This window comes from Conger conger, chromosome 5 (assembly GCF_963514075.1).
Source record: "Conger conger chromosome 5, fConCon1.1, whole genome shotgun sequence".
NCBI classification, from domain to species: domain Eukaryota; kingdom Metazoa; phylum Chordata; class Actinopteri; order Anguilliformes; family Congridae; genus Conger; species Conger conger.
Window position 1 is genome coordinate 5,631,411 of NC_083764.1, and position 25,000 is coordinate 5,656,410.

Consider the following 25,000-nt stretch of genomic DNA (forward strand, 5'->3'; position numbering starts at 1 on the left):
ACTCGACGTTGGAGCGTTGCGTAATTTGTGTTTCGCCGTGAACGCGTTAGAGAACGCGAAGGCTTCTGATGCTCGGAGGATACTAAGTACTTCTGTTCGAATGACACCGCGGTAAAGGTAAGGCTGGTTTGTTGCCGTGGTTCGTTAAAGCTGAAAGTTTTTCTGATTCTTTAGTCGGATTTTGAACGCAATTTACAGGTAAAGGCGCGCGATTTCATTTGAAATAACTGTCTACTTTTGGTGCAGGAGCGTAATCGTTCACTGCGACTTTATATCATGAACTATTGCAGTTGGTCCTTTACTAAAATAAATAATTGTCTGTCTAAGATTAATGAACTGAATGCATTGCCTTTTGGTTACTCAATTTCAAGTGATATGTCTGCTGAAAATATAATACAGTTATAAGTTAATAGCAAAAAAATTGACATAACATCCATTATTTGACGGTTATGGTCAATGCATTAATTTAATATGCATTTAACTAATTGAATTGCGTTGAATTGTGATTGTGTTGGTATTTACAATCGCCTATAGAAATTGTCATTGCTCATAGTTTAAATGGTTTTGTCCGAGTTTAGCCTTTTTGTGGGGAAAAATATTTAGGCTCTTTCAGAATTTCGAGAAATAATTGTACAATAATTTTAAATCAATATTTGTGGTGTTTTTTTGTTTGTTTAAAAAAATAATATTATCTTAATTATACTTGTATTATTAACATGCACGGTATTGAATACATTTCTATAGCCATTACTAGAGATAGTTAATGAATAAATTCATTACTCACAACAGCGTTTCACCATTAATATTAATTCCAAATAAATATTTCTCCTTATAGTGCATTTCTATTCGTACTTCTATTTCTATTCTACGTCAATTTTCTTTAGTCGCGAAAGCTGTTCAACTTTGAATGTTACCTCTGTGGTCATACTGGACCAAAGCAATGATGGCCAAAAATTGTTACTGAAAGAAAACCAGTTGTATATTGCATAGTGCCATTGTTATCTGCCTGTTAATTTGGCCAGCCCACATTTTATGAACAGGAATGAAAACAGATTAAAACACGATTTTACAATCGTACCATAATTATTCTTTTTTTTCTGTTTTTCCATGAGTTTTGTAACTATTTATGGATATTTTTCCCACTTACAGAAGGATTTACTTTGTATCCTTATATGGAGAAAATGCCTGTATTTAACTTCAGCTGTGTCCATCAGAAATCGGAAGCAGTTTTATTTAGACCCAGCAACAAATGCTGTATAATCCCGGGACTTAGACCTTAAGAAAGAAAATCTCCGTGAATTCCGGAATTCCAGAAAGCAGGAATTTGATAGGTTTCAGCATGAACTGCGTTGTTTATTTACACAATATTCCCACTTGCACATGACAAGACTTCCCTGGAAATGCAGGGGGAACGCCTGCAGGTTTGTGTTTCGGATTTAGCATTCTCTAAAAATGTGTTAAGTTCGCAATTAGTCGTAGCCTGTTGGGAGGCAATGCTGATGTAATGCGACTTATCGCTAAAAACAAAAAAACAAAAACAAAGATTTTGTCCATCAGTCCCTTGGTGAGATCTCAAATAAAATTTAATGGAAAACTTGTAGGCCTGTGTTTTAGCACCCTTTGCCATGGGCATATCGTGACTGGGTGTGCGTGTGTGCGCGTGTATGTATGCGTGTCTGTGTGTGTGTGCGCGCTGCTTCGGGGGTCTCCCGGCTGCCGGGTGTGTGTTTCCTTGGGGGTCTCGGAGCAGGCGGGTTTGAAAAATCATCACCTCTAATGCAACTGCCTGGCATTTGTCTGTGCGGCGCGGCGGTGTCCGATGTCAAATTACAGATGGGTTCTGTTATTATCCCAAACTGCACCGGCATTCCTGCCCGCTTGCAGATGCTTTCGTTCTTTAATTCCCATCGTGACGGGAAGACGAGCGTTAAGGGGGACACACATCACGGGGTTCATTACTACAAATCAGCGGGGTGTTCATTTTGCGATTTATTGTGTGAATGATTGTAGTGCGAACTGGCTGCATGTGAATTTATTCTTGTCTAACTTTTCTTATGTCAGAAATTATTTAAAGTGGAAAACCTGCTTTAATAAAGCCTGGTAATTATGATGAATCAATCCCAGCTCTTGAATATGTCGAAAGTGAAGATTTTAAGTGAAGTGAAGATTTTAAAATGGCTTCCGGTGCTGAGCGGGTCTGGGCCTGGTTCTGGTGGGGAAAGGACCGGGTTGTTATGGCAGTGCGGTGTGCTGCGTCTTTTCGGAGGTGAGCTTTATTAAAGCGTAACTCTATGCGTCTCGGTACAGAGGACTGATAGGTGTGATGCAGGCGATAAGGGCTCATTGTGTGTGTGTGTGTGTGTGTGTGTGTGTGAGTGAGTGTGTGTGTGAGCTGTGTGTGTGTGTGTGTGCTGAAGACTCCTCTGCTGTACTGGAGGGGGGGGGGGGGAGAATGGTCTGAACTGAACAACTTCATGAGTAGAGAGCGCAAAGTTGGATTTCGTGAATAATGTGCTCTATCGGAAAGAACAGGCTTGGAGAATCCTGTGTGTGTGTGTGTCTGTGTGTGTGTGTGTGTGTGTGTGTGTGTATGCAGACACGCATGTGTTGTGTGTGTCTGTGTGTACTTGCACACACGTGTGTGCTATGTGTGTGTATGCGGGTGTGCCTGCCTGTGCTTGTACGTGTGTGTGTGTGCGTGTGTGTGTTGGGTGTTTGGGGGTGGCTGTCATAGGCATGTCATGCAGTGCCTGCACAGCAGGGTTAGTGTGTGCAAATAGCTTCACGGAGCGGAACAGCTCCATTAAACCCCACTCACACACACACACACCCCGTTTGCTCTTTCTCTCCTGCACCACAACATCTGCACAAACGTTGTGATTGTGACACAAAGTGGAGGAAAACGTTGGTTCATGTTTTACCGATTCACTGATCTTTGCTGATTTTAATCTGTTCTCTTGGAGATCCGGTTATTTTGGTTGCAGTAGGCAGTTCCATTTAAAATAGATACTACCATTTAAAATAGATACCTACTAAAATAGAACTTCAAAATGTAATTGTATTGTAGTCTTTGCATTAGGCACAGCAGTTATGCGGAATGAAAGCCACCTACCGTACAAGGCTGATCTCGGTTTAAATTAAAAATAAGTTGTCGTTTCAAATCTTAATGTCTATTAGTATCCATTTAATAAGATGGAAAATTCAAAGGAAATTAAAAAGAACATTTACATGACATACTAAATCCGAACAGAATTGATTTAAGATCGCACATTGAATTTGAACACAAGATGGAAGAATCTGTTCATTCACAGCTTTAAGGACACACTAAGACCTTTGGCAAGCCCTATGTAACAGAGGAGGAGTAAACTAGGGCCTCGTATTAGCAATAATAGGGCCAATAGTAGTAGTGGTGGTAGTAGTAGTAGTACCAGTGGTAATTTAGTAGTACATAACCAAATGTTGAGTGCTAATTCATCTGGAAAACAGTCCGTAATCTCACTCGTACTCTGACACAGTGAAGTGCGGCTGTTAGGGCTGAGTTAACGCTGGACGTTCTACCGTGTGGTACTTCAGCTCGAGGGTTGAGGGGGGCGCACCAGGGTGGGCAGGTCACAGCTAATGAAGTGGCCCTCTTAACCTCCAGGGGCCGAGCGGTTCCGGAAGCTTCCGGGCCCTGGCCGTGGCGGGGGGGGGGGGGGGGGCGGGAGGACGTTTGTAGGAGGGCAGAGGTCAGCACTCTCGTGGATGGCAGGTCAACGCTGCGCGGACAGGTTCTGCCGTCACTGTGTGAGAACACGCTATAGGGGGTGCTGAATTATACATCATACACGTATACACACATTCAACACACCATAGAAATTCACATTCCATAGATGCGGGTTTAATTCGTATATATTACGTGATATATGAAAGATGACTTTGCAGCGCAGAAGTTTTTCCTGCAATAATAAATGAGCAGAGAGGTATATGCTCGTGGCAGATATCAGTGTGGGAAAATTCAGTTGTGATTTTTTAATTTTATTTTGCTGCAATTCAAAAAAACATACTGCTATATTTGCTTATCCCAGACAAAAATACCCTCTGTGCAATTATTCACCTCCTACACAAAAGTGAATCACGTTAATTAAAGTGAATCACGTTAATTTTCCTGGAAGTGAATTCATTTATCAAATCGCCCCTTTGTTAAAGTGGAGGTAAAATAATATGTTTATATTTGAAAATAGAACACTAAAATTACAGCTGTTGTGTTGGAGTCATAGCACGCATCATTTTAGCAGTCACACACACATTAGTTAATGTCACACACCTCCCCTGTACTGTGTGATAAAGCAACGCTGGTATTTCCGCAGGAGGATGCAAAACTACTGCGTTCACTCTTCCCTTTTCACTGTGTAGCGTTACAGACTGTACCAGTCGATGTGCACAAGCAGGGAAATGGATATTCCTTCATATTAATCTCAGGTTTGGGCTGGCGCTGATGTGTTCTGTGTGCGGGGAGGCATGGCAGATGTGTGCAGGAAGCTCCCGCAGCCAGTATGCGCAGGCTGAACGTGTTTTTATTGCTTTTTAACGAGATTGCGCCGGGCCGGTGTAACTCCAGCCTCCCGGTGACACCGCGCTCTCCAGACGCCACGGCAACGGGGAGCTGTGAGAACCTCCTCGCTTTTCTTACAGGACGTTCGCGAACCTGGCACGTCCGATCCGAGGGTCGAGAGAGAGGATAGGGGGAGAGGGGGGGGGGGAGGGGGGAAGGAGGGCGAGTAAGAGTTAATGAGGTTCAAAGGTTGTTTTTTTTTTTTTTTTTTGGGCTTTGTTTATTGCTTGTTTTTTTTCTCGTCGAGACAGACGGGAGGAGGAGGATTACCCAGAAGCCCTCTGCTCTCTATGAGTGACACGCTTGTAAAAAAGCAGAAAGGCGTGAAACGCGCGCGTATCAGCGCTGTTTGTAACGGGAGCCGGAGGGCGTGGCACCGGCTGACCCCCGTGACCTCCTCCCTGACACTCTTAACGGTTAAGCGCTCCCTCTGATGTGGTCCCAGCAGGGCGGGGGTAATCAGAAACACAACGTAGGCACGGAGAGCGGGGGAAAGAAACGCGTCACCTCTCTCACCTCGCAAGAGAAGGCCGCATTATCCCCTTAAAAAGAGCTAGGGCTGCATCCGGACCGAACGGCATCAGCTTTGCTGCGTGGATTTTAATGTTTTAATGTTTGTTTGTTTTTCACATTAATATGCGTCAAAGACGGCAACATTGTGCGATCTTCGACCCTTTTTTTTCTTGTGTGTATATATATCTTTTTTTACACGCTAATCTACTCGTGTGGTACTTTTTCTTTACCAGCGGAAAGTGAAACTGAGGGCGTGCCGGCGGGTTTTGGTGATGCCCCTGCGTCTCTGTGCCAGCGTGGCTGATAGCTGCATTCCAGGCCCATCTGGAGACAGTTTACTGATCAGTGTGCTGGGCGCATCCACACCAGCAGCAACACCGTGCATATTTAATCACCGTCCCACGCCCCCTGCGGATACTCTTACCTGTAATTGATTAATTGGTTAATTGTGCATGCCGCCCACTTCAAACGACCCCACTTTAATTTCTTTTTGGAGGCGTCTCATCATACCTTTATTTTCTAAATTGTTTGCCCATTGTTTTTAAATGAGAACACGATAGGCCTCTGTGAGTTGTGCCATCTATCCCTTTATGGTAATGTCTGGCCACTCGAAAGGGTTTGCTTTCTTTTCAGTTTAAACCCTCCCCCCTTCACACAGGCACACACACGCACACGCACACACACACACACACACACCCTGTATGAACAACGAGTACTGTAGCATCGTAGAATGCGGAGGTTTCAATCAAAGGTTTGACCCATAAAAAACGTTCTTCACGTACTCCACACCCAGAGTGGGTTTGTCTGCATAGCTATAAGAGGCAGCTGCATCAAGTTTTCAGACTTTGTTGAAGATTAATTCTTAGCTGCTCAAAAACAGAGCGAGGGATTTTAATAAGTACATGCTGGCCCTCGGATAATATTGGTGATTTCTGAGCTTTGTCAAGAAATAAAACTATGTAATTCTTAAAGTTAAGCTCAAATGTTGATTAAATCCAGGCCATTGTGTAAGGGTTGAAATTGTAGACCTAAACATAGCACTTGGTTTGATTTCGGTGTTGAAATATTAAGGACAAAGTACCACATTAGACGTGAGCGCTACTCTACTGCCTAAAAATAAATAGACATAACTCCCCCACCGTGTGCGCAGTCCGCCTCCGTGGTGTCAGCTAAAAGAGGTTTAACTGCCATAACGGTTTTCTGGTGGTCCTGCGCGGCGGCGGGTTCTGCTAGCCGCTGTGGTGTTTAGCGTGTTGCGCTGAGACCGTATGGAGGCCGCCTCGTCGTCCGTGAGTCTCTGGGATCTGTCACTCTTTACCCTGATTAAACGTTTGGTCACGGCGAGCTGCTTTGGGTTTTTTTTTTTTTACTTTTTTTTTCTCTCCACTTGACATAATTTTTCTTTGTCTGACTGATGGAAATAATCTGGTCAAATTTACAGTACATTAAAATATTTTCACAAAGACTAATTTAGAGTGATGGATTTTCATGTTTCATTATAGAAAGTTTATTTTTTATTTTTTTATTTTTTTTTGCTGACGGAGGCTTTTGAGAAATATCGCCCAGTTTAGTTTGCAAATGACATAACGGTTCATTACATTTAACAGCAAACCAAATATTATTTCAGACTGGCTAGCTGACGATGGCTACTTTTACCGGCAGATTTATGTGGGCTGTGTTCTGCTGCAGTATGTCCTGGTTCTGTATTAGTAATCCTTTTGGCGTAGTAAACGTACTGTCTCATCTGACACAAAACTGGCCTATCACTGCTTTTGGCCTGCTTGAGCTAAATCAGGCAGCGGTACTGTATGTGTGTGTGTACGTATGTGTGCACATGAACATCTGTGTGCGCATATGTGTGTGTGTGTGTGCATGAGCAGTCTGTTAGTGGATGATCTTAGATTTTGTTTGGGCTGGTAATTAACATATTGGCTATGTTACTTAGGTGCTAAATTGCACTGTACTAATAAATAAAAAAACAATAGAACAGCCCTAAAATTGTTTCTAAAACTCAGCAGGCAGACAGTCCCAAGCTGGTTCATATTCTTGCTGAAGTTGCATCTGTTCAGTTGCTTTTGATTTGTACGACCACAGAAGAAGAGTACATTGCGGTAGTCTCCCCAGCCCCTGGGATATATGTGCGTTAGTCTCTCCACATCTGCCTGGGCGACGTGACCAATATTGCTGTTATCAGCTGGTCTCCCTGGAACTACTTCCTCATCCAAGCCCAAATGGGAGGAGCTTTCTCATTCTCACTGATGCGGGACCAATCATCGTGGCTTGCTGTGGTGAGCAAAATGTTTTGATTGGCCCAAACAAGTTGGTGATTGACAGCATGCTGTAACGCTTGTGAGATGTTATTGGCCCTTCTCTTCAGAGATGAACCGGGGGGGAGCACTGAAAATGAACCTGACTCTTGCATCATTTTCCCGCATTACCCTGGAAGACTTTCTGGAGTGAAACCCTACTTAGCCTCAGGGAGGGGTTTATCTTAAAACATCACGCTGGATTTAATCCCCACTTTCATTTCAAGTGTCATTTAGAGAGCGCCCGCACTATTTCACAAGAGGATAAATAAATAAACTGTAGACTTCAGATTTGTGAAAAGTGTCCAACCGCCATTACTGAAGCTGGCATTGATCGGGTCGGGGCTTGCCGAATAAGTCAGAACTGATTTCTGTCCACATTTCAATCAGTCCAGTTAATCCATTCAAGGCCTATTTGTTAGTATTTGGCTGCAGTGGTGGAATGTTTGTCTCATGGGTAAAAAAAAAAAACCCTTCTCAGCCTGTGTGGTAGAGATGCAGTACTGGGACAAATTACAGAAACACTTCATTTATTAGCTGAGTCTGCTGATATTCATGCAGAGAAAAAACGGCTCCGAGCCCCCTCTCTTTGGTCAGAGAAATGCCTTGCAGAGAGAATACAGAAGTCTGCTTCTGACTGCGGCTGTCTTACTTCACCTGATGTAAGAATACTATTACACCCACGTCGTTTTAACCCCTTAGAAAACGTATTGCTGTTTGGACCCCGATGCACTGATATTGTATCCGTTTGTTATGCTGTAGTAGAAATGGAGGTGCTCAGTGTGGTGCCGTGGGTTTCTCAGGATCTGGGTGCAGGAGTCTGTCGGGTTAAAAAGCAGCAGCACTGAGTCCAGATATAGAGGTTTTCAGTCAGTGCCACGCTTGGAGTGAGAGTGTGTTTCAGTGTGTGTCTTGATTCATCTGTCGTGTGTGTGCGTGTGGGTGGGGGTGTGCGTGTGTGTGTGTGGGTGGGGGTGTGCGTGCGTGCGTGTGTGTGTGGGGGGGGGTGTGTGTGTGCCCACGTGTGTGTGTGTGTGTGTGCGTGTGGGTGGGGGTGTGCGTGCGTGCGTGTGTTGGGTGTGTGTGTGTGCGTGTGGGTGGGGGTGTGCGTGTGTTGGGTGTGTGTGTGTGCGTGTGGGTGGGGGTGGGGGTGTGTGGGGGGGGTGCCCACGTGTGTGTGTGGGGGTGTGTGTGTGTGTGTGTGGGTGGATCCCTCTGCGCCTTCCAGCAGCTGATTTTAGTTTACTGTCCCAGCTGTATCCATCAGCTTCTTTGGTGAGAGAGGGAACGAGAGAGAGAGAGAGGGAGAGGGAGAGAGAGAGAGAGAGGGAGAGAGATGGGAATGGGAGGAGATGTCTGGGATTTTTTGGTTTAGTTTTTTTCCTTGTTTGGATTCTTTTGTAAAGATGTGATGTAATGTCACATCTGTGGGGTATCCCTCTCTGGGCCCTGAACTCTGAAAGGGGTCTGAAAAGCAGAACACTTCCTTAAAATACCGTGACTGAACTTTCTCCTGTGTGGACAGCACTCGGGTAGACTTTTAAATCCCTATTTATGCTTTAGTCCATTTGTGTGTGGTTGTGTTGTGCAGAACTAGAATGGTTTTACTGTGCTGCTGACAGTTGAGGAACTGACATGCGTACTGTAAAACCCCCCCTCATTCATAACTGACCTGCTACTGACAGTGTGTCTGTGGTGAGACAGAGACAGAGAGGGAGAGTTGGTTTAAATTAAAAACAGCCCTCACTTTTACAGAAATTATCAATTAATAGGATGTCTGTTTGTTTGTGGCTGACCAACAGTGTTCTGTTTGAGGTTGCAGATGATTATCTACAGATGATATTATAGATATTATGTGGTTCCTTCATGAGGCAAAAGGAATTCTGCGAATGACTTCTTTACGTTCAGGAGGGACGGTAACTAGTTTTTATTGGTTGGTGTCCTAGTTTCCATCGTCAAACCAGATTTACACTTCATTAGCTTTTGTTCTACTTCCAGCATCTTTCATTTGTATTTGTAATTGTCCTCTCCTGTACCCGACTCAGAACCTCTGCAGGAGAGAGAGATGGCTCTGTAAGCATGATGAGGGCCATTTTACAAGCCCAAGAGTCTATTTTTAAAACGCTTCCTTTCGTCGGAGCTGGGTGCAGCTGGGAGATGATGGGGGGGAAAAAAAAGTCTGTTTTCATTATCATTTCTGTTTCTTTCTTTAAAAAAATGTGGAGCTGTGAAGGCCTTGAAATGCTGAGAGAATGAAGTGGAATTCAGTGCCAGAGTCTAGGTGAATGTAAGGCCTCTTTTTACAGTCATGGGCAGCTATGGGAACTGTATAATGGATGGTTTCTTCACACAGACACACACACACACACACACACACACACACACTACACACCGATACATACACGTGGACACATTTTAAAATTTTTGACTATACAGTTAAACGTTTAAAAAAAGGCCACACAAATTATTTAAATGTCAGGGACGCCCAAGCCCTTATAGCTACTCGATCTTAATGTAATCTCTCTTCATCGGTGAATCAGTTTCACAGTCAGTGTGTGATCAGTCGGTTCACACCAGTGCCTGAAAACAGACATTGAAAGAGACGGAGCTGGTCCTTGCTTGCGGGTTTTTGCTCTGTGTTTTAGCGAGGCGTACAGTGACCACGCAGCTAGCCCACGCACCGGGCCCAGACTCCCCGCAGGCAAACAGACGCGTGCGTTTCCCTCTCCATCCGTCCCAGTCAGAGGCCTGGACTGCGTTCAAAGGCCAGAAAATATCATCTGCTCTTCAGAGTTAATAAAACAGCAGCTCCAGGGTGGTTCTCTCCGCAATGCCCTGTGATTTCATTCTTTCTCGGATCCCTTTCACGTAGCTTCGCTGCGGCCGTTCGGGCGCCCTGCGTTGTAAGTGCGGAAAGAAGGAGACAGGGGCACATCAGAACTCACTTTCCGTTGATTTTGATGAGTTACTGTGCGAGCTGTGTTAACTACCCGCGGCACTCAGGTTGAGGGTGACACGAGGCAGCCATTTTGAGAGAACATTTTACCGAATTTTTTTTCCGGAACTGATTAAACAGGACAGCCCAGTTTTCGTAGCAATGACCCGTTTCCAGTTCAAACATAATAAATGGCGATATGTAGCGACAGTTATTTAGCCCATCAAGGCCGGCCAAGTCCTGGAGGCCAGCAGCACTCCATGAGTTTTCCGTGTGTCTCTGAAGTGCTTAAGTGCTTAATTTGAGTCGTTGTTTGGCTAAAACAAACACCTCGTTTCCAAGAATTAAAATGGCTGCTGATTGAAGTGAAAGCCGCAGACACTGTGAGCCCCCCGGCACCGGGGTTCCAGACCCCCGAGGACTGGGGTTCCAGACCCCTGAGGACTGGGGTTCCAGACCCCTGAACCCCTGAACAACACTGTGTGTTAACCGCATCAGGCCCTGGAGGGTCTCCAAACCTGCTCTTTTTTTAAGTAAATTCAATAAGATGAGGACAAATGTTGATTGAATGCAGGCCAGAGTGTTTTGTGATTTATGGCACAAAGTTGAAGTCTGGATTCTGTCTCTTTTTTTCTTTTTTTTTTGTTGATGCCAAACTGTTTTGTGGTGGGATGGGAATAGCTCCCATATTTGAACTCCAATATAAAATAGTTTGCCGTCATTTGAAAAATGTTTTCAGTGCTGAATTGAACACTTAATGTCATGTGTGAGAAATATTTTTTATTTTATTTTATGTTTTTATTGTGGACCATATCCCAGTGCCTGTGGAATTAAACTTAGATTGCCTTAGATTAAAACTGTTCTTCCCATTTATTTCTCTACACCCAGGGGTGTCAATCCAGCCTTGGAAAATTATGTGGGCCCTGTAGTTCTACTTGGTACTATTTGCAGGTGATGCCACCCCCCCCGTAGGAATGATGATTGGATTACTGGACTCCCGGTTAAATGTTTCTTAAGCTGAGGGTCTACTTTTTAAGAAATGTCCGTGCAGGACAGAGCCCATGAGTTGTACTGGTATGGCATATTGTGAAGAGTGTGACGGGATGGCCACAGTGAGTGAGGCCCCGTGCTTCAGCGTCTCATCTGAAAGCCTCTAAGCCTTACAGCGCATTCGGGGCCTGGACGTGATTGACTGACTCTGAGCAGCCTGTTTGTGCTGGAAGGAGAGCGCGCAGGTGTAGGCATGTTACTGCGGCACTGGCCGGGTTACAGGACTGAAGGGTCGTGTGATCTAATCCACCTCGAGCCCTGGGCACGGTGCGTTACCCATAATCCCCCCCCCCCCCCGTGCTGGTGGCGTTACACAACCGACGAAACGCGTTGAGCATCCGGTCAACGGGAGCAGCCGGCCCGTGGCCTCGCTCTGGCAGGAAGCAGCCATTCCCGCTGGGTAATTAGCATTCCCGATCCCGCGGGAAGAGCCAGGGAAGAGTGCCGCCACGCTCCCGTCCCGAACTCACTCCGAGCGGCTCAGGAAGAGCAACGTAAACACGGCAGAAAGACATTTTTAAACATCATTTTTTTATGATTATTTTCTTCACGGTCACAATCCTGGATTAATAAAAAAAAAACGATATGTATATTTTTTTTATGCTCCGAGGACAGCTGTTGGGATGGCTGTAGCATTTATGGAAAGCAGTCCCAGTGCTGGAAGCAGTTTCACCGCATCATTAAAATATGGTTTCTTTTCTAAAATAGTGGAAAAATAATTCTGAAATGAAGGCCAGCTGCTTGTGGTCCCATTTGGGTCAGTTTGTGCACGGTAAGCACTTTCCCTCAGTCCATATTAATAACACTTCCATTGTTTTGATCCGGTCTGTTTTTTTGGAATGCCGATTGACCTTCTCGTCCACGACATTAAATCGCCCAAGAAGCTTGAATGCGATTGGCTGAAGTCGGGTCTTCCCGCTCTCTGATTGGCTCACACTCTATGTCCATCCCAGACCAACTGCCAGAGCGCACCTGGTCTACTGTCTTTTCGCTGATTGATATTATAACTTTTACTTGCTGTAGTTTTTATCCGGTTCGTTGTTTGAATGATGTTGTCCATCCTCAACCAATCGGTGCACTGTCTCTTTACCATGAGACTGATGGAAATGTACAAGCCCTTAAACCCAAATCTGTAGGGCTCTGAGTCACTTGTATCCTGCATGAAGGAGTTGGTATATCTGCCAGTGCCCAGCAGCAAGGCATTCTTCCAAAAAAAGGGGGGGGGGGGGGTAGAGGTGAGAGGAAGGGAGCTTTAACAATCCCCCCACCCCCCCCCCCAAACCCCTGTGGCTGTGCTAGTACAAGCGTATTTTACTAAATCGGCGGAGGAAACGGAAGATGCGGAACTTTCCGGATGAAAGGAGCAGCTGTCCCCTGTCCGGGGAGCGATGCCCTGGGTGTGTCCCCGTCTCAGTGGGGCCTTTGTTCCCCGCTCCCCCCGCTGATGGAGCCCGGGCACCCAGCCCCGACTCGGGGCAGGGAGGGGGGCATTCACCTGCTGTCAGGGGGGTGATAATGGGGCGCTCTGTGCTGTGGACTCTCGTAGCACTCGTGCCCCGTTTAAGGGCTACGGCAAGCAGCGAGTCTGGGATATTTCTGTTTTCTGGGGTTTTGTTTTTTATTATACATGAGTTTTGTGTGAGGGCATCTGTGCACAGTGGTGTTGTGAATTGTGAAGGTGTTTGGATATGATGTCTGATGTCTCTCCATCTCTCTCTCTCTATCCCTCTTTCTCTCTCTCCCTCCCTCCCTCCCTCTCTTCTCTCTCTCTCTCTCTCTCTCTCTCTCTCTCTCTGCAGGTGAAGCAGCCCCACAGTGAATCACATGTTGCAGAACCTTCCAGCGTCAGGTAACTGCTGTCCCAAACGATCACCCGCACGACTCAAAAACGACAGTGTGATTAAAGAAGTGCGTTCTGGTGCCTGGGGACACACCCCTGTGGGATGATGGGCAATTAGGACCATTAGGTTAATTAGTTATGTCCAGGTCATGTGTGTATTTCAGGCCTTGACCTCAAGAGGTCACTGTTGCCATTGTAACTGCCGCAATCAGTAGGGTGCAGTCAAACGAACCTGACTACTTCTCAAATATGTCATTGTTCTGGACTCAAATACTTTTCCACGCTTTACTGAGCTTATTGGAACCTATGAAATACTCCCGGGAAGTGCAAACCCTGCCCCTATGGCCCTCTTGGTTGGCTGAATTGCACCGGGCAAGATTGGTGGCACACAGAAGAGTATTTGAATCCGAAACAATTACGCATTTGACTCAGGTCTGCCGCTTATGCCGGCGGTGTTTAATCTTATCCAAAAAGGGCTGGTGGGTGCCGCTTAGTCCAGTACCATGACATTTGCGCGTGCGTGTGTGCACACGCGTGTGTGCCTGCGTGCATACGTGTGCGTGTGTGCGCAGCAGCAGAAGCAACGGCGAACACAAACGCTCTTCGCTCTGGCGAGAGCAGAGTTCTGTAGCCCGATACTCCATTGTTTGTTCAGTGGGTCGGATCCTGTTGCTCTTGGATTTAAGTGCATTAGGATGGATGCGGCCAGAATGGGCTCGGAGCAGCGGGGAAGTTATTAGAAGGGGTGTGGATACTTTGTCAGGAGAATTCCTGAAGTGACTTCGGGGTATCGGCGGATTTCCCGGGCCTGAACCTGGCCTCCCGAAACCCCTGGAGGGAGAGAATGTGACTGGGTGCTTCTTTACCCGTCTCCATTCCTGCCACGGTCACTCAGGTCAACGGTCATTCTGGGAACGAGCAAGTGCCTGAGGAAAAACTACAAAACAAAGAGGTTCCTCCGATATCCGCCAATATCGTTTAAGTCTGCTTGGCAGCATTGGTTTGCAATTATTCAAACGGCAACCTATTTAACAAGATGGTGAATTTATGTCGATATCACCCGGGTTTTTCCGTACACACCTACACACAAAGCCAGTACTAGAATTGAGTATGTATCTTCAATCTTGAGATTCAGCATAATGAATGTGTTATTTGTGTTGTTTACATAGTCGAATGCAGATTGCACATGCGAAAGCATGTTGTGGGACTGTTGGGCTGGTTGGAGAGGTCATGTCTGTGTGGGACACTGGCTGATTTGGGCTGGTTAGAGAGAGGTCCAGTCTGTATGAGACTCTTATCTGGTTTGGGCTGGTTGGAGAGGGGTGTCTGTGTGGGACTCTTGTCTGGTTTGGGCTGGTTGGAGAGGGGTGTCTGTGTGAGACTCCTGTCTGGTTTGGGCCGGTTGGAGAGAGGTGTCTGTATGAGACTCATGTCTGATTTGGGCCGGTTGGAGAGGGGTGTCTGTGTGAGACTCTTGTCTGGTTTGGGCCGGTTACACTGAGGTCCTGGGAATGTGATGATGACCTCATCAGAGCTCACACACCTCAGTGAAACCTCACCCCTGCGCTGACCGGACCCCCTGGGCTCTCTCTGTGGGACCTCAAAACTCAGAGTGACCCCCCAGCCCCCCCTCCCTACCCCCCACCGGGGAACACAGTGCAGGGTCAAACTCCGCCTTTAAAACAATGAGGTTCATTCAGCGTGCTTCGCCACAGTGTAGACCTCAGTATCACCTCCCATGACAATGTGTGTGTGAGAAAGTGAGTGTGTATGTGTGTGTGGGCCTCAGTTCTGACACCCATGAAAATAAAATGGTGGGTGTGTACGTGTTTTTACACTGTGAGTGTGTCTGTATGCATGTGTGTGAGGATGTTTTGCATGTGTATGTGAACGAGACAGCAAGTGGGTGTGTGTGTGTGTGTGTGTGTGTGTGTGTGTGTGTGTGTCCATGTGCATGAATGTTCCCTTACTCTGTTGCTGTCTGGCTCTTCTTGGTGAATGATGGGAAGTCTTGTTTCTGCCTCAGTCCATAGCACCAATAACAGTTCCTGGGTCAAAGGTCACCATATGTTCCATATCAAGCATTCCGCCGTTCTGCAGAATACACCAAACTCGCCTTACATCCTGATGTCCTGGGAATTGATTTGTCATTTATGAAACCTCTCTGCACTTTGGTGTTCTGTCCCAAAGAAGCGATTTCAATACCAGAGTAAATCAGTCCTGAAACACATTTTGAACTTTGCTGTTCAAAGAAAAGAAAAAAAAACACACTGCTTTGTGCTTACAGTTAGATATCATCACATCACACTGCAAGAAAAAAGAAATGAATATATTGTTTTTCTATGGGGACTAACCCCTTTCATTTCCTGCTGCCAAACTGAGAGAGGGCATCATCTGCAGGCCATCCATTGTGTTTCAGGTAAAAGGTCAGTTTTTGTTGCTTGCAGATCGAAGATATGAATCATTTTTAGATATTTAGACAGCAGCTGAATACAAAATTACGAGGCAGTGTCTGTGTGGCCCTTTCTTTACAATTTATGACCATTGAATAGCGCCTTTGCTTCTTTACACAGTGTTTAAAATACAGTAAAATAGACTGTGTGTATGTGCCGTTTTAAAGGCGAGTCAGCGCTGTCTGACTGTACCTCCCTCCGTATTCTCCCCGGCTCAAAGTTACAGGTTCGGATTCAGAAACATTTTAAGATGGCCGTGTTATCTTTAAGCTCTTCCCTCTGAATGCCCCGTTTATATTCGCCAGCCCAACCTGAAAGCCGGGTTCAGTCATCCGTGAGAGGATGCTATCGCTCCTTCTCTCTGTCAACGGCCCGGCTTCACGTCTGCGCTGGATTAGATTGCCGAGTCACACGGCCGTGATTCTGCGCATTTCTGTTTTGGGCTGAGAAGCTCCTGCCCTTTGACCCCCTGCCACCCCCCTTCCCCCGAACCTGACTTCCTCTGTCCACTGAAGGCTCTGACACTCAGATTTCTGTGGAGGAGAGGCCTCTTCTGCCTTAGTCTGCCTGTCTGTTTGCCTTTGCTGTCTTTGCTGAAAATGTCAGTGAAGCTGCCTAGCGAATCACTGGGTTTCACAGGGTCCAGGCTGCTCCAATCAGAACACTCGTATGCAGTGTTGCCTCGTCTCATTGGTGCTCGCATGTAACACCTCTATAACACAGGCTACCGTTCCACCAGCTTGTCTGGAACCTATGAAAAGTCCAAACCCCACCTTCTGGGCCTCTTGGTTGGCTCAGTTCCACCAGGCAAGATCAATCGAGCAGAGAAAAGTATTTGAATCTAAAATAATTACATATTTGGCCCAGTTCGGGTGTATTTCTCTTGTATGGCTCATTACCAGAAACCATAGTAGGTATGTGCTGGGCCAGGACGTGTGTAAAGTGATGATTACGGACAAGCAGTTCAAATCTAAACTAAGAGTCAGAAATACTGTATCTGAATATGATGCAGAGAGTTTTTAAATATATGTTAATTAACACTAAATCCTTTACATTTCTATATTCATGCATTGTATTGTATTTGTACAGTTGGGTTTAATCTGGGTCTGAGTCAGTCTGGATTAGAGAATAGCAGAAAGGCTGAGGACACTTATCCCTGTGTCCCTCACCTTCTTACATTTTCCCTGTGTGTGGAACAAACTCCAACACACTTCCACATTCTGGCCGAAGTGGAATTTTTCTTGGAACAAAACATCTTATCCTCTGGTTGTGGTGATTGAGTGTGTGTGTGTGTCAAAAGAGCGTATGGTGAGGTTTGGAAACTGCAAGTGCTAAGTTGGCAGTTTTTGACTTTGTGGTGAAAAAATAACGAGGCTTAAAATAAGAATTCAGAAATTTTAACAGGTCCTGACAGGTGAGCAGCTGCCTAATGGTGTTTATGATTTTTTTTGTTTTTCAGGTCTATGGAAATGCAGGACCTAGCTAGTCCTCACAATCGAGTCAGCAGCAGCGATCCCTCTGGCTCCAAACTGGACAAGTCTAGCCTGAGCACTGCTTCGATTACGTCCAATGGAACGGGAGGTAAGAGAGCCGGCTGTCTGCTGATTGGTCGGAATGATGAGAGGTTTTCCAGGGAGCAGATATGAGGCCCGTTCTTCAGGAAAACCATTAGAAGTCATTTTTCACAGCTCTTTATACAAGGGGCCAGGGTGCATTGTGGGAACTCACAGAACCCGCAAAAGCGTGAGAAGCATTGATCTCTCATAACTCTGTCAGACACACACACACACACACACACACACAAAGCACACACACACACACACACACACATAAGCACTTTGTAAGTGTGCGTAAACAGTGAATATGAGTGCTTCAGTGTTCACTTCGCCCACTTTGTCAGATTTTGGCTCGTTGCCCGGACCTGACGGAAAACTGCTTCCATCAGAAAAGGCGACATTAAAGCACCATTTTCTTTTCATGTGTCAACACCAGCGAGATCTTTCCCTTCCACGTTTCTTCAGTGAAATTAAAAAAAGTTATTCAAACAAAGCTGTTTTCACTTAGGCTAAATGCATGCACCGAAAAGTCAATAAAATCATCTGAAAGTGCTCACATTTTTACACAGTAGATTCTCGTATTATGTTCTTTTATCGGTGAAAATCTGAAGGTTAGTATTCGTAATTGTATTAATGGCGTATTTGCCATGGGAAAAAAAAATGAAGTAATATTTATATTTTTAAATAGAAACCATTTGTAATAACAGACACATCATAACGACTGCAGGATGAATAAATCACTGTAGATTACAGGAGAGATACTGACTTCAGCAGGGCTGGGCTGGGTGAACTGCACTTGTTCCAAAACAACCTCATACCTGGCATTCTTTTACGAAATGTCACCAAATTCACCCGCGGGTTTGTGTGCCTTTCTGCCTGATCCTTGAGGATAATTCGTCTTAATTTGAGCTTTCCCAATTTATAAAAAAAACAAAAAATCTTGTTTGATCTCTCGCCATTATATTTTTCACTGTCTGTTTTATTGCGTTTTCAGTGGAAAAGTGTTTACTGGTAGTCACATTCATTAATCTTGCTGGTCTACCAGTTATACAGGCAGTAATTGTTCAGACAGACATAGGCCTATACACAATCTTTTATTTCATTTTTCTGCATTTTGCATCAGATCTATCTCTGTCCATCTTTCTTTCTTCCTATATACACTCAGTGGTCACTTTATTAGGTAGACCTATACGCCAGCTTGTTAATGAGGTTCAGCTGTTTTTCAGACTAATGTCAGAATCGAGAAGAAACGCGATCTAACTTTGACTTTGACCGTGGAATGATTGTTGTTGCCAGGCAGGGTGGTTTGAGTATCCCAGAAACTGCTGATCTTCTGGGATTTTCACGCACAACAGTCTCTAGAGTTTGCAAAGAATGTTGTGAAAACGAAAAAAACGTCCAGTGAGCAGCAGTTCTGCGGGCAAAAGCGCCTCGTTAATGAGAGAGGTAACGTGGAAACCGAGCCAGTGAATGCACAAAGAATTTATGAATTTAATATCCTTTAATGATATTTGTCATTGGGCCTACCTCACAGGGGGGGTGTCAGATACAGGTATTACTGTAACCCCCACCGTAGACTAACTGTCCTGCAAGCTCCCTTCGCATCAGGGCTCAAGCTACAAGCTCAAGCGGTTTCAGACCTCACTGCCTCCATCCGCTGTCGTTTCCTCGAGAGCGAGAGCGGCCGTGTCCTCCGAGACGGCGGAGGAAGCCTCCGCCCCGCCTCATAATTAATTTCATACTCTGAGGGTGTGCGTCATGGGAGCCCAGCTCTGAATTCGGACCCGGCCGGTGCTCCTGATCCCGGCCACACGGGGCAGAGTCCCGGGGGAGCGGGACGGCCGCGCGGGTCCGTCCGAATTCGGAGCGCCCCCTCTGAAGACAGGGACCTTTCCTCCTCCTGCCCTCAGCCCAGATTTCGTACCCCTCGATTCCCCCCCCCCCCCCCCCCCCCTACCCGGACTGTGCTCTCAGGCTGTTTAATCCAGATCAGCCGGTTTGGCCTGGTTTATTTATAAAATGTGTTTATTTATGAGCCTCTTACGTAACTGGGTCAGGCCCGCCTTTTGGCTTCTGTGCCTGGACCAGCACCAGTGTGGGGGGGGGGGGGGGTTTATGACCCCCGGCACCCAGTACCAGGGAGACGGGCGTTTACATCGAGAGCCCACAAATCCTAACACCAAACACCAAAAACAGCGTGCCAAACACTGAACACAAACGCCACGCCGTAGTGTGAACTAGAGGTGGGTCATTGCGCTCCACGTTTGAGTAACAGGCTCCACGTTTGTGAGCGCAGCACTGTGTATGTGTGTTAACGGGCCAAAGCTGAGAAGTGTGTTCTGCTCTGAAGAACCCTGTTAGGTTCTGTTAAATGAGCAGATTCTGAAGAATCTTCTAGGTTCTGTTAAATCGGTAGGTTCTGAACAGCCCACTTGGTTCTGATAAATCAGTAGGTTTCCCTGAAAAAATGGATAATGGCATTCGTTCAATTGATATTCATAACTTTGCTTTTAAAATAAATCGTCCCTTTCACCATTTTCTGAATACAAACATGGTTGGTGGTTGAACACATTGTGTATTTAGGAATTAAAAAGAAACATTTATTTTATACGGGGCTAGATCCTATCTAGCTTTGAGGCAAATTAAGCATTAGGTACACTTTAGTGGTCTGGAAAGGCAAGCGTTGTTGGTCTGAATGGCCTGTTCTTGTCATTATGTTGTTATGTCTTTTGTAAGTAAAAGCCACTGACAGGTGGTGATTGGTTCCAGGCCTACAGCCTGTCCTGAAAGTGGAAGGATTATAGCAGACAGGATTCTGGGATTGTTGTGAGACTTAATTTGGCAGGACCTTAATTTATTTCAGGTCAAGGGGTCAAAGGGCAAGGTCACAAGATTTCCGGGGGTTTTTTTTTTTCCAGCTCGGTCAAGTGTACTGGGATTTTGATAGAACCTGACAAAAACATCCTGGTTACTCCCGGAACCTTATTGACTGTTATTTTAAACGAATATCAAGGTCACAGAGGAATCAGATTTGTTTTGGTGTGGTACAAATTTACCTTCAGATAGTCGTACCTTGTACTTTGGGCAATGTTTGAAATTCTTCAACTCAATAGATGACAATATGAGCTATCCATCACCTAAGGCAACTATCTGTGACAATAACTGGATTTTTATCACAAAATATCGAATTGTACAAAGTTAACTGTGTGATTGGAACTTGCAGTATACTGGAACCGTGCTTTTCTTGAAACCCTTCCCAAAAACACCCTTTGCAAATTAAACAATTGAATTAACCAACTTCTTACCCCTTTGAACTGACCGACTCATCCCCTGATGAATTAACCGGCCCGCCTCTGGTGCTGAATCCCACCACCGTCACTTCCATAATAGCCGGCTGCTAAAGGAGAGCCTTTGTGTCTTGTCTTGTGATGTCACCGAGCGGTTAGCGAATGGCTGTGCGTTTTAACCGTTGTCCCTCCCCTCCCCTCCCCAGGCGAGAACATGACTATTCTTAACACAGCTGATTGGTTGCTGGGTTGCAGCACCTCCTCCTCTGCCTCAAGTATGAAGGACTATGGTATAGTGCATGCGTGTGCGGACCCCACGACTGCTGTGGTTTTCCTTTCGGTGTGCGTGTGCGTGTGTGTGTGTGCGTGCGCTTGTGTGTGTGTGTGTGCGTGTGCTTGTGTGTGTGTGTGTGTGTGCGTGCGTGTGTGTGTGCATGTGTGTGTGTGTGTGTGTGCGTGTGTGTGTGCGTGTGTGTGTGCGTGTGCGTGTGTGTGCGTGTGCTTGTGTGTGTGTGTGCGTGTGCGTGTGCGCGTGCGCGTGCGCGTGCGCGTGCGTGTGTGTGTGTGCGAGTGTGTGTATGTGTGTGTGTGTGCGTGTGGGGTGTTGGTGTCGACACGTGTGTGTGTGTATGTGCGTGTGCGTGTGTGTGTGCGAGTGTGTGTATGTGTGTGTGTGTGCGTGTGGGGTGTTTGTGTCGACACGTGAGTGTGTGTGTGTGCGCGCGTGTGTGCGTGTGTGTGCATGCGTGTGCTAACACAACCCCCCGTTTGCTGTGGTTTTCCTTTTGGTGTGGGTGCCTGTGTGATGAGGAGAGGTGACAACAATGACATGGGAGTGTCAGACAGGTGCATGTGCAGTGGAGAAGTTACCGTGGTTACCTTAATGCGTGATGTAATGACTTCACTCAGGCCCACAACAGACACTGCGTACATTCAGGAAACCGCAGCTCCCTAGCAACCAAGACATTAAGACCAGATTTACGGGAGCTGACATGTGTGATTTAAGCTTTTGTGAATTGCTTTGCTAATCTTATTATTCCCTATTATCAGTTTGGCTGCTGTTGGATTCATTTTGTAATTGAATAAAAAAAAAAACACATAACCCATTTACCCTTTTGTGAACTTCTTCTCTAATTTACAGTCCTAAAACCTTGAAAAGCACATGCTGTGTGTACAAATCTGGCACCTTTTAGAAGAGTGTATGGTTTCCTTCTCTCCGTATGTCTTGAGATAGTACTCTGGAATTCAGAAGAAAAAAGCTCTCCTCGTCAATTCCTAGCCAGCTGCCAAAATGGCGTCAGACACATTGACTTTTGATTATTCCCTGGAATCCTGCTCAGCATTACTTATGTAAGATAAATTGTGGAATTTATATTATGGCGTAAATATCTTATTTTCTGCTGATTGGTCATCTGTGAGCTCTGAGTCTGAGGCTCTTCCTGTTGTAGTGACTTCCAGCCTCGTGTCTTTATCTGTGCGAGGCCTCTCAGCTGGGACTGTTCTTGAAGCTTCTATGGGAGGAAATATTTTGTGTAGAAGTTAGTCAGTCACCTGGATTCAGGCGAATTTACATTTCAATATTTAAAATGAAATATCTATTACAGAACTTCAGAGTATATGGACAAAATGCTATTAACCGTGGCTTTCAGATATATCACAATATATTACACTGTGGAATATATTTAAATTAGTTAATTGCATACAGTTTTTATTTTTTTACATAGCCCACATATCGAGGATAGTGTGGTGTATCGCGCTTCCGTAAGGCCCTGAAAAAAAGAGTTTAGTTCCAAAACGAGAGACCCACCGTTATAAAAGTAACACCTACTCTCCATAAAATGATTTCTCACATATACCGTTCTCAGTACTTTTGAAAAGGTATTCCTAAGATAGAAGTAATAATATTTTTGAAAATTGAATCCCTTTTTTTTTTTTTTGGGGGGGGAAATATTGAGTATTGAACTTTGAAGTGTTTTTATCTTGTTTTGGGAACCAACGGAGGCCTGTCTGTATGTGTCACTCCATAAACCCCTCCCTCTTGCAGTCAAAACGGAGCCAATGAACAGCAGCGAGACGGTCACCACCACAGGGGACGCGGCCCTGGAGACCTACGCCGGCTCAGGTGAGGCCTGAGGCCTGGGGGGGGGCGTACCTGAGGCCTGGGGGGCGCGTCTGAGACCTGGGGGGGTGACCCCTCTGTCCCTCCATCCATCTCTGTGTGCAACTGGACCCTCGGTTGCAGTGTAGTCGTAGTCGTAGTTTAGGGGGCGACATTAGCTCCAGAGGTAAAAGCGGTCGTCTGACAGTCGAAGAGTTGGGTGTGTCAGAGTGTCCCTGCGCAAGACACCTGACCCCCAATTGATCCCGACGAGCTGGCATTAGTTGTAAAGCGCTTTGTGTACCATCGTTGCTGGAAAACGAGTCTTATGTTTTGCATTCAAGCCCCAACAGTCTGTAATCAAGGAAGTTGCTTTAAATTGCCTACATTTTTATCGTTGAAAGACTTAACAGCGAAGAATTTGAACTTAATCAAATACAAACATTTCATTACTATCTATTTTCCCAGCACACTCTCACGTTGCGTACCCGTCAGGACCAGAATTGCCCGCCCCCGCATAGCAGATCGATTTGAAAAAACGATACAAATTCGCATTTCTATCGATCGGCGCACATCGGTCTGAAGGAATCGGCTTCGTGACGACACATACCCGGCGTTCTTCTCCTGCTTATTATTCTTCCCCCCCCCTTTCTCTTCTCTTCTCTTTGGAATAATTTCACAATCTGTCTTTGTGGAGCTGAAGCCCCAGAGTGGAGCCGCGGTCCGGCTGACGGGGAGGGGGGAGCGAGTGGCGGGGCCTCTCGGAAAGCCGAGCCGCTCTTGACTTTGGCCGCGGGCCTGCGGGGAGAGCGGGCGCAGGACTGTGAGCTCTGATGAAAAAAACAACACCGCTTGCGTAGAGGAGGAGGAGGACCGCTGGTCTCCCGCCGTTCTCACGGCTCGTGTGGCCAGGAAGTGAAGTGATATCAGTGTTGAGAGATTCTGTGTGTGTGTGTGTGTGTGTGTGTGAGAGCCTGTGTGTGTGTGTGTGTGTGTGTGTGTGTGTGTGTGTGTGTGTGTGTGTGTGAGAGAGCCTGTGTGTGTGTGTGTGTGTGTGTGTGAGAGAGCCTGTGTGTGTGTGTGTGTGTGTGTGTGTGTGAGAGAGCCTGTGTGTGTGTGTGTGTGTGTGTGTGTGAGAGAGCCTGTGTGTGTGTGTGTGTGTGTGTGTGTGAGAGAGCCTGTGTGTGTGTGTGTGTGTGTGTGTGTGTGTGTGAGAGAGCCTGTGTGTGTGTGTGTGTGGGGGGGGGGGGGGGGGTGAGTGTGTGTGTGTGTGTGTGAGTGTGTGTGTGTGTGTGTGTGTGTGAGAGAGCCTGTGTGGGGGGGGGGGGGGGGGGGGGGCTGCCATCTTCCAATAAAGTAATTTGACATCTGGAATCAAAACTACATCATAGGCTGTGCGGGACAGTGACTGGTGACTGTTGAGATAAAATGGAGGAAGTCACCTCTCCACCATAATTGTTTTTATACTTCCCGCTACAGTTCTCTGGTGGGATCCCACAGAAATGTAAAATGTATATATCACGGGCTTTAAAGGCTGGGATGAAAAGGTGATGTACAGCGAGCTTTGAAGAGGGAAGCGTGATTGATCACGGGAGAGCGGTTCCCGTGCTGCACGATGTCCGTCTTTAATCTCCCAAACCGGCCCAACGAGGAGCAGATACAGACTCGCCAGGGAAACCGAGGGCCACGCTTCTTTTTCAAATAATTTATTTTGTCTCTCTTCTAGTCATCTTTGTCCTCTCTTATTGCACTCCTTCCCTCCCTCCCTCTCTCTCTCTATCTCTCTCTCTCAATATAAAACCTAAAGACAGTTTTACTACATTAATAGTAGTCTCAGCTTTGACAAAGAGTCGTCATACTGTGTGTGGAGACCAGTGAATATTTGAAGAGATAATATTTCCCTTCTGAAATAGTTTAAGGCAACCGGTTTCCTCAGTCCATTGGGTATATCTGACTGTGTTTGTTGTTCACTGAACTCTAACCCGTGTCAGTGAAACCTGGTAAAAACAAAGAGCTGCGTGATTCTTAATACTTTATTTCACCATGAGTTGGTTTGATTAGTTTGTTTTGTTCCTTTCAGATGTTCCGTGTACAGTTTGGAAATCTTATTTACATCATCTCTCTCTTCTTCCCTCCCTCCCCCTCTCTCCCTCTCTCCTTCCCCACAGTAATAACCAGTAGTGGCTACAGCCCAAGATCTGCACATCAATATTCCCCTCCCATATACCCCTCCAAGTAAGTCTACCACCTGCTTCGGCTGGTTCAGGTCTGAGGTGACGATGGTTGACGTTCAATGAGTGCGTACACTCTCATTGACTAACTTTACCTCCTAAGTGACCGACAGTCACCTGGGAGGGACTGTAACTGC

At 46.0% G+C, this 25,000-nt stretch overlaps 1 protein-coding gene across 13 annotated transcripts in view; it reads left to right on the forward strand.

Moving 5' to 3' along the window:
* The window catches only part of eya4 (EYA transcriptional coactivator and phosphatase 4), a 73,786-nt gene that overhangs the window by 25,847 nt on the left and 22,939 nt on the right, over nucleotides 1–25,000 (forward strand). For 5 of the 13 annotated variants that reach the window (XM_061241872.1, XM_061241867.1, XM_061241871.1 and 2 more), the window contains exons 3-7: nucleotides 13,198–13,247; nucleotides 17,151–17,272; nucleotides 20,741–20,824; nucleotides 22,579–22,656; nucleotides 24,801–24,867. In XM_061241872.1, the coding sequence (XP_061097856.1) occupies nucleotides 13,198–13,247; nucleotides 17,151–17,272; nucleotides 20,741–20,824; nucleotides 22,579–22,656; nucleotides 24,801–24,867 (401 nt within the window). Of the gene's footprint in view, nucleotides 118–13,197; nucleotides 13,248–17,150; nucleotides 17,273–20,740; nucleotides 20,825–22,578; nucleotides 22,657–24,800; nucleotides 24,868–25,000 lie in introns of all 13 variants that reach the window. The other 8 variants (XM_061241880.1, XM_061241873.1, XM_061241875.1 and 5 more) reach the window with 4 other exon arrangements.